The 18,227-nt window shown below is 35.0% G+C and overlaps 1 protein-coding gene across 9 annotated transcripts in view; it reads left to right on the top strand.

Moving 5' to 3' along the window:
* LOC108380752 (ankyrin repeat domain-containing protein 29) overlaps positions 1-18,227 on the top strand; it is a 69,299-nt gene that overhangs the window by 29,951 nt on the left and 21,121 nt on the right. For 5 of the 9 annotated variants that reach the window (XM_017637170.1, XM_017637157.1, XM_017637192.1 and 2 more), the window contains exon 2: positions 10,367-10,874. In XM_017637170.1, the coding sequence (XP_017492659.1) occupies positions 10,863-10,874 (12 nt within the window). In that variant the 5' untranslated portion in view covers positions 10,367-10,862. Of the gene's footprint in view, positions 1-4,758; positions 4,770-5,996; positions 6,009-6,954; positions 6,959-8,383; positions 8,395-9,211; positions 9,218-10,366; positions 10,875-18,227 lie in introns of those variants that run through there. The other 4 variants (XM_017637178.1, XM_017637164.1, XM_017637185.1 and 1 more) reach the window with 4 other exon arrangements.

Raw genomic sequence — 18,227 nt, 5'->3', positions numbered from 1 at the left:
CGTTTGCAGTAGATTTATTTCGGTTTTTGAAAAATTTTAAAATATACTCCGCAACTCTGCTTGTCTTAAATCCGGCTCCTCTTTTTTACGATCTGATCCTCTGAAGGCCGTTTTTTTGTAGTCAACCCAAAATTTTCAGTAAAAAATTTCAAGTGATGTAAGTAAAATCTTAAGTAATAAAGTGAGTACAGAACTTTGGTTACTTTGTTCTAAAAGAAGTGTAGAAACTTGGCGGAATAAAGAGACTTCAAGTGCTCGCAGGGTATCTTTTTACAAAAGGTCTGAGGCATGTGTTCCATTTTTATATAAGAATAAGATACTTCTAACAACATTCTCAAAAACGCAAAATATTGTTTTGATATTGGTTCGGGTTTAACTTTTGCATCTAAAATTTTTAAATGATTCCCCATTTCATACAATTTAGTTGCAAGTTTCAAGGCGCTTTTCCTGTGAAGGCAAACCTTAGTGATATTTTCCCTGATTCGCAAGAAAGCGAAAACAAAAATGTAAATCTACTACGGAAATTTTATGTTTACTTCGCTTTTACGAGTGTTTTACTCCCGAGTCGAATTTCAGTAGTCCGAACACTGAGCGATACTTAATTAAACTTAACGAAACTAAACTAATAAAAACTAGAATAAACGAACTCAAACTAAACTAAACAAACTAATATAAACTAAACCAAAAAAATTACATTCGCAGGACAGCTGGGTCTACGTAACCGGTACGACTGGGGAGTTTTTTTTTTGCTGCAGATAAGGATCGGGATTCATCGAAACTGTCTTTCGAGAGCTCAACATGCTTATTACAGTAGAAGGTTGCCCTACAGACATTAGTAAAGTGGATAGAGGAAGCCTTCACCCATAAAAATTATGATCAGTAGGGGCCTTCCGTAGCCAGTAGTCAAGTCTCTTCATAATTTCATCTGACTTCAAACAGGTAACTAAGTGGGCGGACAACTTCGGCCTCGCAGTAAATTCCAGCAAGACGGAATTCGTCTTGTTTACCAGGAAGTAGCAGATACCCGATGTAGCCCTTCCCTAGAACGGGTCGAGTACTTAGGCCTGCTCCTAGATAGGAAAGGGCAAGGAAGACGTTCGTTGCCTTATACTGCTGTACGGTAGCTATTAGTAAGAGGTGGGGTCTCTCGCCAAAAGTAATTCAATGCGCCTATGAAACCATAGTTAAGCCTATCTTGTTACTGGAAGAAGGGAGCGGTAAACTTAGAGGCAAGGTTGGTGGAGATTTCTTCTGTCGAGAGCTCTTCATCAAAACTATGTTCAGACTTCCGGACTTCTGCAGTATCTTACAGGTGGAAATAGCTGCCATCAAGGAAGCGGTAGGCTCACTGCTAAATAATGTGACACCAGTTAGGGAGGCTAGCATACACTCTGATCGTCAGGCTGCCATTAGAGCCCTGATCGCTATGATGGTGTGCTCGAAATCGGTACGGGAAGGTCTGACCTCTCTATCAATCGCATCGGAGTACTAAGTCTAGCTTTGATGCCGGGCCACAGCAACATTGCTTCAACACTTTGTATTAAATTGTCCAATTTTCGCGATGCTGAGCTTGAAAAATTTTATCTCACACTTCCTAACTAGCCCTGAGGAGTTCTCAGAAATCAAAATCAGCCGCTTTCGTTATTTCGTACTCAATAAGTGAGAAATCGGTTTCGTCCAATCACTCATACCTTCATCTATTTGAACCACTGAAAACGCTCGTAAAAATTTAATTTGAATAACGCAGATATTAGGCTTTCGCCATGCGCTATTTAACCAAAACTATAGTACGCTAGCCATACCCAACTTGGCTTTTCACTTACGCCTGATATTCAAATGAAAAAGCACTTAATTAGTAATTTTATATAAAAAATTGCCCAACTTTTATAATTGCAAGAGCTTGTGCATCGCTAAGCAAATTGCATACTAACTCGCCGTACGAGATGAAAAATAAAATTGCACTAAAGTTCATATTTCTCAATAAATATTGTCCATTAAATTCTAATTTACTTGTCGCTTTCCGGTGATCTAAGTCCAAAGCCAATTTCATTGATATTCATAAATATTAATTGCTCAGTATTACGTCAGCTTCGTCACGAACGTGCTGCATAGATGGCAACAACAAACACGAAATGCATTCTACTCTTTGAGAACTGTTTTTAATTTAACTAAAAATGATTGTAGCAAACCACGACCAAATATCGAGTTAATTGAAGGAGAAGGAAAAACAAAAGCAAAAATAAGAATAAAACAAAGCAGCCAACGACTTTAAATTGGATCATTGATGAAACATGAAATATGTACGAGTATTTAATTGATTTTATGGCGCCAATAATAGGAGCTAGACAGTGTTTTCATAATCTTTATTAGCATAATGATTGGTAGATTAAAATATTGGCTACTAAAATGAATGTTATGTACATACTTATATACTTGTACATATGTATGTAAGCAACTAAAATTATAATAAAAAAGTGAATAACTTAATCACTCACTGTACTGCTAGTTCAATGAGCGACTAAGGCCGCAGCAAAAGGATATTTGAAAAGCAATGGGAACTATCACCTATGGGATGTACAGCGGAGCCATCAGACCAATCGAAACCCATGGGCTCTTAGTATGGTGGAGGGCTCTAGACAAAGGGAAAACAGGAATATAATAAGAAAAGTGCAAATACTCGCATACCTTGGCATATCGGGGGCAGTGAGTAGCGCCCCTCAGGAAGGACTTAACGTGATATCTCATTTGCAACCGCAGCATACTTATATTCATCATGGACCGCTCTCAGGCGTTGAGAAGCCAATACATGGAAGGCAATCAATTTCGTGCATGAAATAAAAAGGAATCTGACATAGAAGCCAGCACTGTTTACATTACGCCTGTTTGGGACTTCAATACGAAGATACCCATTAGGCCAGAGATGAATGGGATGCAGGACGGCCATGAGCAGAGGGGGATATACCCATCTACACTGATGGTTCAAAGATGGAACAAGGGATCGGAGCTGGTGTTTACTCGAAGGACCTGCAAATGAACCGGTGCTTTCGTGTACGCTATAGAGAGGGCGGCTCGTCTTTTATTTAGAAGTATCGGTTTTTGGTCTATATGTGCTTTCTACTATTTTTAACAAGTATAGGCAAAAAACGATAACTTTTAAAAATTTGGAGAAACAAATTTGGCCGCTATACAAAGATTTTTGGATCCTGAAAACTTGTTTTCTCGAGAACACTAATTGATCTAGTAAATATGAGTATGAGGCATCATTGTTCGTATGGCCTATAGCTATCAAACCTGGTATATGTCTGCGCACTCTAGTTTTTTTTTTATGTTGAACAGTGGTATTACACATTTTGACATAATTCTGTTTTTTTTTTTTTTTTTGAAATGAAACTTCTTTAGCGGCGCATAGTGGTCTGAATAGAGAATCTAGCCGGAAAAACTGGAAATAGATTGGCGTTGATAGATTTGTACACCACTTCGTATGTAATAGTTTATGGGCCACTGACTACAAATCTTCAGTCAGGTTACAAAAATCCCATATGGCGGAAAATTTTTTTTTTATTTATTGAGTTCGCTCGAAACTTGTTACTCGGGGGTATTTCGACTGCTGAGTGGAAGATCGACCTATCCCGGCAGCCAGTTCGAAAACGCCCTATCTCAAAAAACTTTTATTGAAAAACACCCTATCTCAGAATTTGGTTGAAGAACGCCCTATATTAGAATTCGGTTCAAAAACGCCCTATCTCACTTCAAAATGTATTGAAAATGTGCTGATATAGGGCCTTTTTGATTCGGCAGCTGAGATAGGGCGTTTTTGAAACGAATTCTGAAATAGGGCGTTCATGAAAAGTTTTTTGAGATAGGGCGTTTTCGAAATGGCTGTCGTGATAGGTCGATCTTCCACTCAACAGTCGATTTGGAGTCGCTGATCATGAATCTGACCATAACTTTTTAAAATTCAATATGGCGGATCCAATATGGTGGTTAAATTTTTAAAAATGTATTGAATTCAGCAAAAACTTCGAAATATGTTGCTCAGTAGCCTAAAACATTTAATATTTAGTTTCACTTAATTCGAAGCAAAAGCTATTCGCTTGTTAAGTGTTTTTTTCCATTTTCCTTAAGAACTCGAATTCTCACCACTATGTCTGAAGTTCGAATCGACCATTAAAATATTTATAAGGAGCCATGATCTTGGCATTTGGATTTGCTGGCTGTTGGGCGAACGTACTCGTATACATATACATACATACATACATACTTAAGTATCGAGTATGTGCAATAAGTTAGCATGCATATGTTAAATAGCAACAACAACAAAACATAACAAATAGCAAAAGCAATAAAAGTCAAGAAGCTATCTGCTTATCAAAAACAATCTGAACAGCAATCTGGAGTGCAAGTGTAGAGTTGAAGAACAAGATGTGTGGGCGTGTGGGCGTGTGCGGCATGTCTGTTGCATTTGTATGCACACTGATGTATACATACATACATATGTACATACGTATGAATGCATCCAAGTACATTTGTACATTTACAAGTGTTTATGCGAACTGACATGACACATGTAGCGCGTTGCACTTGAGTTACCAACACCCACTCGTGAAAACCAACAACGGCATGCAACAATGTAAATAAAAAAAAAATAAAAATAAAATAAAATTAATGGTTGGCGATTGCGGATGGGTTAATTTGTTATGTGAATGCATATTTTTGCAACTCTAAAAAAAAAAGTGCAGTAGCGGAAGTGCATAAAACGAAAATAAAATGTGGTTCGAGCAAAGCTATTACTTTTCTGCATGGAAGAATGTTAACCCTATAAATTAGCGAAGCGATTAAAATTGGAATGTTGTAGAAGGACTGAAAATGTTGGTCTGTTTGAGGGTTTAAATTGTTACGAACACAATTTATATGCAAGCAAGCAAAGCTATTTGGAGATGTACTGCATAGCAGTGATGTTATGAATTGTCGGTACCCAATACTCGATACCCATTATTTACAAAAAAATTTAAATACCCAACACTTCCCTTTCGGTATCAGATACCGATTCACTAAATCAAATCGGCATAACACCGTGCGACAAAAACAAAACCAAAATCAAAACACACGCAAGAATCGATATACTCACGAAACTATTGGCCAAATATAGTAAAACTGCGTTTTTAATTTTTCATTCTAACGTTAAGATTTTTTTCAAAGGACTTTGAAATTTTAATGATATGATTAAGTAAAAAAATTATTTAAAAAAATCGGTGCACTATAGAATAACAATATGTGTACCAAATGAGAGAGAATATGCTGTAGAATTTAAAAACAATAAAGTTGTTTGGTGTACAAGGACGAATAGGTAATGCGTTTTTAATAAATTCTATCTTTTTAAGTTAATAAAGTTTGCAGACGAAATTCGATGATGTGGTCATGCGTAAATTAGTCCTCACACAATATTAAAAAAAAGGCAAATTTTTAATGATGTTTAAGCACAAAATTTGTAAATACATTCACCAAAAAATTTATTCTGTTATAATTCTGCAGAATTTTTTTCTCTTATATAATACCCTTAATGTTATCCTACATTGCAACGAATTTTGTTTGTATAATTTTTTGAAATAATCATAATTTTTAAATTTCAAAGTCGTTTTATAAAAATCCTGACATCGGAGAGAAAAACTAAGTTCGCAGTTTTACTATAATTTTCCCATAGTTTCGAGAATATATTAATTTTTTTTTTATGTGTAGAATTTATTGTCGCACTTTTATAATTTGGAAAAAAATTATTTCGCCTAAAAAACTCAAAAAGTACAAATAACACGATGCTTTTCTCAAAAGGTGAACAACATTTGATAACATTATTAGACTTGATTAATGCGTTATACCTATTTTTGGAACAAGTGGTTTAGTTTTTTGCTTAAAAATTACTGGCTAGATTGTTGAATTGTCGGGTGTTGGGGGGTTAAATTGCTTGTCTACCTTCAGATCACTTCAAACATATATGTATGTAATATATGTATGTAATGTATGTAATATTGGCAGTAAGAGCTAGTATGGGGCTGCCAGACGTCCTGGTTCTTTAGTATTTATCCTGGTTTTAGAAAATTGTCCTGGTGTCCTGGTCCACACCTAAATTGTCCTGGTTTTTTATTGAAGGTCAATGCAGATGCCCGTTAACTTTTGGCAGATTCGTGGCTAATAAATCGCGTTGATTATTTTTAATAATTTTTTCTTTGCTGCTGACGGTGTCAGGCATTTTCTTCCATACAAAGTATAGAGATTTACACAAGTGTTAACTTTTTAATTTTTTTTTTAATAATCACAACGTTTTTCCCGTTATTTTTGTTTTTGTTTTTGTTTTGTTGTTTTTATATAAAAATATTGTCTAAACTTTAGCCAAAACCATGTAAATCATAGTTTTAAACTTTATACAAAATTTAGGAAAATTCATCTAATTTCCATCAAAATTTCGAGCTTTCTAAGCTGAATCATCACAGCGGCCGCTATGATGTAGTGGTTAGCAGGGCGCGCTACCATTCCGCAGGGCCTGGGTTCAAGCCCGGTTCATCCCAACATCAAATAATAAAAAAAAAATAAAAAAGCTTTTTCTGATAGCGGTCGTCCCTCGGCAGGCAAAGGCAAACCTCCGAGTGTATTTCTGCCATCAAACAAACAACAAACAGCTTCTCATAAAAATACAATCGCCGATCGGGTCGGCGTGAAACTGGGACCGCTTTGTGTTACAACATCAAGGCACACACCACAAATCGGAAAAGCTCGTCCAAACACTAACATATTTTGTAAGCGCCAATCTATTTTTATATCCACAACATACAATCTTAGTCTCATGAAGTACAAGTTTCAAGCATCTAAAAAAAAACTCGTTGATTTTTAATTTTTTTGCTTAGGGATTTTTGCACTTTTTCCCATATCAGCATGAATTTCTTATGAAATAAAATGCGGGAGACCGGTCGCAAAAAAATTAAAAAAAAAAAAAAATCTACTTACTTCAGTTTTACTAAATTGCACTTGTTCTATACAAAAAAAAAAAAAGAAAAAATTGTCAAAAAATATCAAAAATCAACGCGAATTTTTGGCCACTTGCACCTTATTGAGGTAAAATTTAATAAGATATAAAACTGCAAACTTAGAATTTTTCTAAAAATTCGTAATAAAACGTTTGCTGTACAATCTTGGGGAATTTTTTCACAGAGTTTAAAATCTAGACTTATATGGTTTTTCTTAGATAATGAGCTGGATTTTTATAAAAAAATAATAAACATTAAATAAAGAAAAGAAGAGTTGTCAAAACTTGTCAAAATGTCGATTCCCTATTATTTTTCACATGACTGGATGATTAAAAAACTTCAAAATTTGAGCGTTTGATACAACCACATCATCATAATTCATTTAGCTGTACGGATTATGCCACAAAACTACATTGCTTATAATATCAGATATCACTTAAAAATAATGCAAGGCCAGAATCACAGCAAATGTGTTTATAAGGAAGATATTGGCACCATATTCTTTCGTTTTTATTTGGATGATAAGTGTGTCCTGGTGGAAGGATTTAGGTTTATGTCAGCCCTAAGCTAGTACCGTCTGAAAACATTACAGTACAGATATATCAATAAACACGTACGAAAGAAAAGGAGCACATATGTACAAAAACGGCACTCATGTACACCAGTGATCGGACTTGAAAAAAAAAATTTGTGTGGTAGAATCTGGAAAAAAAAATGTGGTAGATTCCAAAAAAGTGTGGTAGATCTCAGTTTTGGATCAAACTTTGTACAAAAATTAAAAAAATTCTGCAAGGTTTCACATAAATTGCAAACATTTAAATTAGAGTCTAAAAAAAAAAATTAATTTTAGTATAATAAAGTGCAAGATTGAAGTTGCTAAAAATGGCGTTGAGTTTTGGCAATTTATTTCCTTGAACGTGTAAAGCTGTTGCTTTCATATCGAGATATTTTTCGAACATATTTTGAACAGTTTTTCTTTTTATCACATCACGATGTAGTGAACAAATGTGGCACGTTCCAGAAACCGCTACTTGGGATTTGTCGATTTTGACAATTTTCAAGTAAAATTAAACAACGCTTTAGAAACTTTAGATGCACTGAAATTTGCTAATACTTTCACAAAAATCGCCGTTTTTTAACATTTCCGCTATTAATTATTTTTATAAATCATATATTTTGCAATTTATATATTGAGAAAATTTTATATTTTACAGTTTATTTTATAATCCCATTCTGCCTGTTGTTAGTGTTTAATTTTGGACAATTTTTGCTCTTCAACTTAAGAAAATTGTGTCGAGCAAAAATAAAACTACTCAAAAATGCGAATATGTGGTAGATTTCACACCTTGTGTGGTAGATGTGCTAGATGCTCAAAAAAGTGGTAGATCTACCACAATGTGGTAGAAGTCCGATCACTGATGTACACAATACATTAACTAAAACGGTACTAGACTGTCTCGCTTTGATTTCGGAATGCTTAAATATTGAGCAGTTAGCTTACTGCCATTATAGAAGTATGTATTACATATATGATTGTGAGGGGTACAAATACTTGTTCTTTAATTTCACTCAAAACAGATGGGTATGCCAATTAAATTCATGTGAATATAATATTAGAAGTTACCAGTAAAAAGTCGTTTGCTTAATGAAAGCCGATATTTCTGACATTGTAGGCAACAGGAATTTTGTCCACTCGTAGCCTCTAGATGCCAATCAGTATTTGCAGAGTGTTGTCGATGGCCGAAAAAGTGATGTGCTATAACTGGTTGCGACTCCAAAGAATATCTATTTTGGGTAATATTAAAACTGCTTCCCCATTATTAAGTCGATTGCTCCGGGCTACTGCATCTCAACCGTCTCATAGCCGTCAACCTAACCTATCTTGAATGCGGTGCGAAAGACTACCACAACTTGATGAACTATCCTATCTTTGTTATAACTCAATGCAGTCTTGGCGCGCTTGAGTTAGCATAGTTTGTTTGACAAAACTGAGTTAGTATAAAGTTAGGATAGTTCATCGAGTTAAGATGAAAGTGCGAAAACTCCTTTCCCTCCTGTCACTTCACCTTTTAGCCATTGCGCAGTTGATTGTCAGACGATTTCGTGATGATTTCAACTATTGAAGCTTAGATATAACATTTTTACTACACAAGGTTGATAAGTCTCGCCGAATACCGATTTCGGATTATCTGAAGATGTATGTAAACGGTTTTTTGGATGGATTAAACTTGAAGCTGGTTTAGAACTAAACAGCTGAAAATCGACATTTTGAATTTTGTCTGTTCTGCAAGCTCTTCGTAAAATATACGCCGGGTGCATCACCAAAAATTTTCCCATAATCAGTTGGCATTTGAAAAATTAATTAAATTGCACTATCGGAAATAAACTTTCCATCAGAATGACGATACCAGCCGATTAAAAGAGGCAATTCCCAGGTGGTTCGTAATAAGTATTTCGTGCCTGTAAGCTTTTTTACCTTACCATAAGGCAAACGAACACGTAAGTCATTTAGCAGCTGTCAAAAGGTGTGATGGCGATGGAAGAAAGATTTAGCACGTCAGAAGTTGGAGAAAGTGCAAGGAAATGTGATTTGTTTACAATAAAGCTTAATTTATATGCTACACAGTATTTTCTTGTACTTTCGTGTAACTACATACATATGTATGTATGCATGTCTGTATGTATGCCCTTTTTGTCTCTAAATGCGCTCATAGTCCGTATCTAATATTTAATCGCTTCGACTAGCTGGTAATTACCCGCGCACGATGCAATTTTGTAAGTCAAAATATTTTCTGCCAAGATTGCCAGCAATGTGCTTGCCATTTTCCAATGCTTGACTTGCTATACTTACTTAAACATATTGTTGCTACATTTTCCGCAAGCGCAGGAATAAACAATAAATGGCAATGCAGCCTGAAGATGATGGAGACGACGATGTCAGCGGCGACGACGAAAAGCCGCTTAATAATAAAATGAGGCTAAGAAAACTGGAATGCTGTGTATAAGATGTGTATGTTTGTGCGCATGCGCGAACTCATTGCGCTGCTCCAATTCTCTACACATTTTCCTTTAGCTGTGCTTTTCGAAGCGCATTTGCTGCATTTGTTTTTTTTTGTTCGTGTGATTATTTCTGATGCCGGCCGCCGCTTGTAAACCTGTTACCGTTGTTAGCGGTGATATAATAATTTTTGTACATATGTATGTATGTACGAGCATATAATACTTTGAAATACATAATCATATACATGGTATATAGCATATGTATTCTAAGCACAAATATTTACGCACGTACATTATTTTATTTATAATCTACATATTTTCATTTTCCTTTTTCCTTCTATCTCTTGCAGTTCTGACGCCAGCGCGTTGAGTGAGTGAATGGCTGCAGCGCCGGCTCAGCCGGACAAGTGAATGTCCCCGTTCTCATTATAAGTAAATGCACACACGAGTGCAGTTAAGTGAAAAAGAAAAAAAATATATGTGCGAGTAAAAATAAATTGGTAAAAAAATTATTTTAACCAGCATTTGCGAAGCTACTCATTCCTGCATTGGCTCTTACCGAATTGCCTCAAAACGAGCAGGAGAAACGTTGAACTTTTCAGCGAAAGGTGCCGCCGCCACCATCAAACTAACTGGGATTCAGTGCAATAATCATAAACAAAATTAGTGAGTGAATGGTGATCGCTGATCACTGAGCTGGTGACCTATAACGTGTGTGATAAAACGTCCGTAATTTACTTGTAAGGAGTAATTTGTGTAATAATTAGTTAAGCAAACGCAAGAGGCTGGATTGAACTAGAAAAAGGTCTATTTAAGAGTAAACACATTGCAAGCAAGCTTCAAAAAATGTCGTTAAAGGTAAGTTAATAGATTTGCGGTTTTAAGAATTGGTTTATATCACATTTCCATTAAATATTGCATACGAATATTTATGTTTTTTCTGTATATCCGTCAATACGGGACTTTAACCCGAAATAAACCTCCTGCCGTCCAGTAACGTATTTCTCAACAGTTTATCGTTAAGTATATAGCCGGTAGTCGAATACTCTTGAAATGTCTTGAAATAATCCAGAAAATTTTGCAAAATCCCCAAAAAATTACGAAACTTCAAAAAGTCCCAGAACAAATCTTACGAAAAGTCCCGAGTAGTCCCGAAGAAATAAAAAAAGTGCCGTAAAAATCCCCAAAGTTTCCAAACGTCTTAACATAGTCCCGAAAGTGCAGCAATATTCCAGATACCCGAAACAGGAAAAATCTCGAAAAGCAAAACACGATAAACCCCGAAGAGTCCTAAAAAAGGAGATGTAACACGAAGAATCCCGAAGTCTCGTAAAAAAGTCGCTGAAAAATAGTCAAAAATCTCGAAATTCCGAAACAATCCCGAAATAACGAAAATTTAGGAAGAATATCCAAAATCACGAGGTTTATATCAAAGATCGGAGCGGGATATTGGGACCCGCAGGACCCACGGTAATGATTTCAAAATGGCCGGGATGGGCGGTATCGGGAAGGTATTTAAACATTTTGCGGGCGGGAAGGGACCAAAATCCCTTCCCCACAATTTATAGGGGTTTGGCGCCTTCAGCAAAAAATTTTTCCGAAAAAAAATTATTTTTACTGGATGGATATTCTTCTACTGGAATCCGCAATAAAATTTATATTTTTTCTTCAAAAACCGCGTTGCTGTCAAATCTTGCTAGTTTCAATTAGAATATGTACATAAATCGAAAAATTTTAATTACATTCGGCATCTCTAATTTTTACCTACGATGAGAACTACGAAGGTACATAAAAAATCAAAGCTATCTAAATACATACATATTTACTAACGAATCATACCGATTTCACCAAGCGTATTGGTTAAAAATTTTATTAAAGATAGAAGCTGTACAGGCGAATTAATAATGGTAATAAAAAATGATACATAAAAGTGTTTTAAAAAATGTTTGAAATTAATTTTTTATTAGTACCTGTTACATACTACGTATGTAGGTATGTATGTATTATTTTAATGTACCTGCCAGCGTGTTCTAAACTACAGTCATGACTTCATTAAAGTTTAAACTATCGTAATACAACGACAAAAATATTAAAAACATGCGAGTACACTAAAAATAGTAGGTAAATGAATCAATACCGCCAGCATGTTTATTTATGACACTCATAAAAGTAATTTATCGTAGGCAATATATCAAGAAAACTTTATAGTCAAAGTTATGGCAACATTCTGTTAACTAAGTAAATGTTTACACAATTTCTAATAGCATTCTGCAAGAGCGATCAATTTTATAGCACACTGTTGTTGTGCAAATGAATAACCTGCAACTGTAGAGGCAGCAAGCAACAGGCCGCCGGTTAACAGGTACGCCACTCTACGTCAGGGTTGCCGTTTTGGGCTTTTCCTACCAAAATTGGTAGGATTTTTTCGCGTTGGTAGGATGGTAGGACGCTTAAAATTTTGGTGGATTTCTTTGCTCATAAGACAGAAAACTTCTCTGGCTTGTTGTAAAGAGTCACTTTGTCGGCACTGTGAGTAGGCTTGCCATATTTTGACAAAATCAATTTTACCCTCTATTCATTTAAAAACCCCGTTGCTTACTGGTATAGGCAGAATTCTACCAATTTTCTATGGAAATTCTCTGAACTCTGTATTCGTATAAGAAGTCTTATCCACTGTGTATCTAAATATCAAGTGATTGAATTGATGGTTGTAAAAGCAGGTTTATAAATGAGATATTCTTCTTTGAAATGCCAAGGTTGTGAAAATATTTTAAATGACAATAGAAGAGCGGTTCTAAAAAGAAAACCATATTAGTCATATTTCCAGTAAATCGTAGAATATCAAAGTTTTTAACCACAACTCGAAGAAATCAATGTCAAAACCGCAGTGCGCAGAGTTTGCAAATTAAAAAAAAAAAAAAGTGGAGTAGGCACATCTTTATCTTTAGGTAGCATGCATGTATGTATGCAAATGAGCGATAAAAAAAATCTAAGACGGAATTTTATTTTCACTACGATGTTTCATGTCATTTACTCCGAAGGCTTTATTAAAACTATAAACTGCGAATTTGGCCACTTTTTCGGCTTGTTCGTAATTTACTCGAAATTTGAGGGTTTAGAAGTCAAACGGACGGATTACCCAACTAAAATACATATCGGTAGGTGTATGTTATATGTATATAATAGCTATTATTCTAATCTTCTTGTTTACTGGATTACTCCAAAAAAAAAAAATAAAATAAATGTATTTAATGTTGTCCAACGTCGTTTTCTTGATTAAAAGAAATGGGAGGAAAGAAGCCATTTTGGTAGGTTTTTGAACCCGCTCTTGGTAGGAAGGAAAGTTTTTCAGTGGCAACCCTGCTCTACGTACGAGTACTCAATATCTTGATCGTAGTGTTCTTGTGCATTTTGATAATGATTTCATAAGGCAGCTATTTGTTTGTTTATGCATTTATTTACACATTGATTTCGTGTTATATATTTGAGGTGTGCTTAAGTGAATTGTTGGGTGAGGTCATTGAAAAATGGTAAGAAGCGCGTGGTGCATACATACATACATGCATATGCATGTACGGGTACATATGTTTGTATGCATGGATTTACGTTTATTTTCGCTCTATAAATGGTGTGTATTGAAACATGCTTGTTTATTTTTTTTATATGAAAATATTGATACTATTTGGTTCTTATTGTTCTTATGTTGTTGCAATTATTTTCATACCAAATTAGGAATAAAATAAATATTGCTTATCAGTGATCGTTAGTTTGATTATAAAAAATAGTAATTTTTCGTAAGAAGAATGCATGCCGCAACACTTACCATCAATAAGAGTCCATATAAACAAAGGTGAAATGCATACTTGTGTTTTTGTGTGCTTGAATTCAGTCGAGTGATCTTATTTGTTGTTTAAAATTGGTTTTGTTTTATTGTTGTTCACATATTTTCTTCTGGTTCTGGTTACTTTCTCACCCTCTGTTTGTTCCATTTGACTTGATTTGACTTTCATCGTGAATTCAGCGCACACATCACTGTTGACAATTTAATTAAATAATTTAAACCTGTAACGAAAAACAAATTAAAAGTACATTTAAGTACGTCGACGTTCTTTTTTCGTAATGTCTGGTTGTTTTTAAATTGGTTCTTAAACTTTTTTAACCATAAAATTTTCATGTAATGGGTTCATTGTTGTGCAGCTAAATGGTTGAATGAGAGAAATCGAGTTTATCGAAAAATTGTAATTTGCCGAAAGTTTGTGAGATTTAAAGATTAGTTTCTAGCTCTCAAGAAATATCACAAGAGATATTTTTCAGTATTTCTGTTCCTTAAAAAAGTAAATTCTTCTTCTTGGAGAGATGCATACATATACGAGCTGGAAACTGATCTAGAGAATTTTGATAGAAGTTTTTTTTTCATTTCTTGGGCGTGTTTTTCAACCAAATTTGGTATATACATTGCGCTTAGGCTTCTTAAGCGTTTTATTGAAAATGTTGGAAATCGGGAAAAACCACGGGCTCCACCAACGTAACGGTAATTTCGAAAAACTCAAAGCGAGCTATATTTTAGGGGAAGTAGGGTTTGTCAAATATTCAAGACGGTAGTTAAGGAGGCTAAGCCCAGTGTGTATACTAGTGATGGGCGAGTCCGAGATGTTTTAGTCGATTGTCTCGATTGTTAAAATATCTCGATTGTTCTCGATGTTTTCTCTCGTAGACGATTTGCCACCCGAAAAAAGTCGTGCTTAAGCTGAACTAACATATTCGTTAACAATCGACCAAGTCATCTCGGTCTCGCTGCTGGCCAGCGGTTGTTAAAACATCTCGATGGTTCTCTGTCGCAGACTGTGGCAACGAATTGCCAGTCGCGTTTAACATTCGATAAAAATCGGTCAAAACATCTCTGACTAGCCTGTGGAAATTTTGGCAACCTCTCATACGAGGTTTTGCATTTTCTTGACGCGCGGTTTTGTACTTTAAATGACGTAATCNCGTTTTTTTTAAAAAAAAAGGTATCAAGCTCTTAAAAAATCACCCGTTACTAAAATTGAAGGAGCTGAAATTCCCCACAAAAAACAGTCCATCCCCCGATTTCCCACGAAAACTGAAATTCCCTGCAAATCGAGAATTCCCCACGAATTGGCCANCAAAACATCTTAGCCTGTGGAAATTTTGGCAACCTCTCATACGAGGTTTTGCATTTTCTTGACGCGCGGTTTTGTACTTTAAATGACGTAATGTATATTTTAGGATTTTTCGGCTGAAGCGGTTGCGGTTTTCTTCCATATAGAAGTAAATTATGTTTATTCGTTATATGAAAGCAAATGCAACAAGGAAAATTCAAAAAAAATCAACAGTAATTTTTGGCCATTTANCAACTATTCCAGCTTTGGAAGACAACATTTCCGAAGAAATTCGGGCTATTCCGGCCGAAATGCTCGAAAAAGTTGCCCAAAATTGGACTTTCCGAATGGACCACCTAAGACGCAGCCGCGGTCAACATTTAAATGAAATTATCTTCAAAAAGTAAATGTCATGGACCAATCTAACGTTTCAAATAAAGAACCGATGAGATTTTGCAAATTTTATGCGTTTTTTTTAAAAAAAAAGGTATCAAGCTCTTAAAAAATCACCCGTTACTAAAATTGAAGGAGCTGAAATTCCCCACAAAAAACAGTCCATCCCCCGATTTCCCACGAAAACTGAAATTCCCTGCAAATCGAGAATTCCCCACGAATTGGCCACCCTGGTTCACACGATCTCGTCAGTGATAAGTCAGTCGACTCGAAACAATCGAAAAACATCTCGATTGTACAGTCGGGCAGCGAGTCGATTATTGACTCGATTGTAATTTTGCAACGATGGCGATTCTCTCGATCGTTTAAACATCTCGGACTCGCCCGCCACTATGTATACCAAATTTGGTCGAGATCGGTCAAGTTGTTTTTGAGATACGCATATATCATATAAGTTGGCGGTGCCACCCCCATTTTCCTAAAATTTCTTAAAAAACCACTTCTTTGCTAAAGAACGATTGTATGTATATACATATCAATTATTGATGAATTTCTTAGCCACATTGCTCAAAAAATCTGAAAGTCCGGTACATAAAAAATATAAATTCAGGGACGTATTTATGAAACGTCGCCTAAGTTCGACAATTTTTGTGCGGTTGCAATAAATGAGCTATCAGTTAATTTAGAAATAGATTTAATTTTACATAGTACTACATATTTTGAAATTGTGGAAGTTATCGATGGTCAAATTTAGAAAAAATTAGAGATATATGGGTTTTTTAATCTACCCGATAAAAGATCCCAACAAGCCAAGTCCGACAGTTGATTATTATATACCATCTTAAATGCCTATATATCTTTTTCTCAGAGTAGTCATTCAAAAACTCATTAATCTACCTTTAGGACCTTTAAAAAATCTACGAAAATAGGTAATAATATTTCTCATAAAAACGAAAAAAAATTTTTGGGGGTAGGGTCTTGAAATCTCAAAAAAAAGAAGCTTTTTCGATGGGCACTCTAATGTGCCTATATTATTTTTGCTTCTGGTACACAAATATCAAATTTCAGCTATTCTTCACTCAAGGAGAAGAGAGAAAGAAAAGTCTCAATCGCTTACTCACTCACTCACTTAAGCGAAATATGAAATTTCGACATTTGTGTGCCGAGGTCAAATCAAACCAGCTGTTCTAGTAACTCGACCTGCAGAAATCTTGTGGCAATTCTTAATTTCTCATTTGAGAGATTGATTAGAAGTTGCAATCTATATAAATTATATTCCCGAAATAAGTATTTTGCCTGGAGTAGCCCAGTTGAGCAGCGCCAGTGCTGCCCTCTTTTTTCTACTCCAAAGCTGTTCTCTGTTCGTATTTGAACCTAGTGTCATGTGGTGCTTAGGCCCAATTGGGATTGCGGCCGCCGCTTTCATTCCTTGTGAACTGGATCTCATAGTAGATGGATACTCTTGTTGTTAGCTTTAGCTGGTTAATCCAAGATTGCATGAAGGTAAAATGGATAGGTGATTATTTTTTAACCAACCTTAGTTTTCCAACGTTCAGAGTAAATTGGAAATACACTCCAAATTGGTTCGAAAAAAATTAAAACCATAGTAAAAAGAGAGAAAGTGATATGCAGCCAATTCTCGAAGGGAAATTTAAGATAATCACTCTCTCACAATAAAATTTCAATTCGATAATGGGCTGGATTTCGAATTCATAACGAAGGGAAGATACAATGGATAACGGAGGTTCTGTTTTGCTAGAGAATGACCTAGTTCTCGAATCGAATACTAACCTATTGCACATTCGGTATCGAAGGCGAGATTCGAAAAAAATATTGGGTTTCCAATCATTTTCCAATTGTTAACCAAGCCCAATGTTTACTGGGATACGATAAAATATACAGTAAATTTTTGGCGTAAGGTGATGCAGTGTGCAGTGTAGAACAAATTCACATCAAAGAATCAATTAAAAAAAAATACTCATACGATAGTCTCGCACAAATAGAAACAAGCGAAAAAATAAAAATTAAATGCTAGATTAAGCTATAATTTCGATAGAAATCGATTACAAAATTCAAAACTGTTGATATCATTGCAAACGATTAATTGATTTCAATAAATTATCGATACAAATCGTCAAACATACCGATACAAATCGGTAAGCATAAGGCTCAATAAAATATTAATTTAAAGTTAAGTCGGAAGCGGAATACACTCGAGAGATCTTCCTTTGAATGCTAGTTTTGGGCCGCTAGAACACTGGATCGTTTTCCAAGCAAAGCTCGCAGCTGTAAAGGAAAGCGGCAGTATGGCTTACCAACTGTTCTCTTAATCTGCTTGCCGGAGCTATCTCTTTTCTCAGCCCAGCAGTTATTTGTTTGCTTATTTTTATTTTATTTTTTTTTCGTTTTTAAAATTTAATTTTCAGATTTTTTTGCTTTAAGAGGATAAATATTGTTTTAGTGTCATTTAATTTTCAGAAACATATTTCCCACTTTTTTAATTTACTCTTTTCCCTTTTTTAGTTTTTAGATTTTATTGCTTTCAAAGAAAAAATATTAATTTTTAATTTAATTTAATTTTCAGAAACATACATAATTCTCAGTTTTTAATAGATTTTTTTAAATTTAATTTTCGTTGAATTTTTAGATTTTATTGTTAAAAAAAGAAAAATATTTGTTTTTTAATTTAATGTAATTT

Source organism: Rhagoletis zephyria, unplaced genomic scaffold (genome assembly GCF_001687245.7).
Source record: "Rhagoletis zephyria isolate East Lansing unplaced genomic scaffold, Rhagoletis_zephyria_1.1 Rzeph_scaffold_00128, whole genome shotgun sequence".
Lineage (NCBI taxonomy): Eukaryota > Metazoa > Arthropoda > Insecta > Diptera > Tephritidae > Rhagoletis > Rhagoletis zephyria.
The sequence above is the reverse complement of the archived record's forward strand: the minus strand, read 5'-3'. Positions and strand labels throughout refer to the sequence as shown.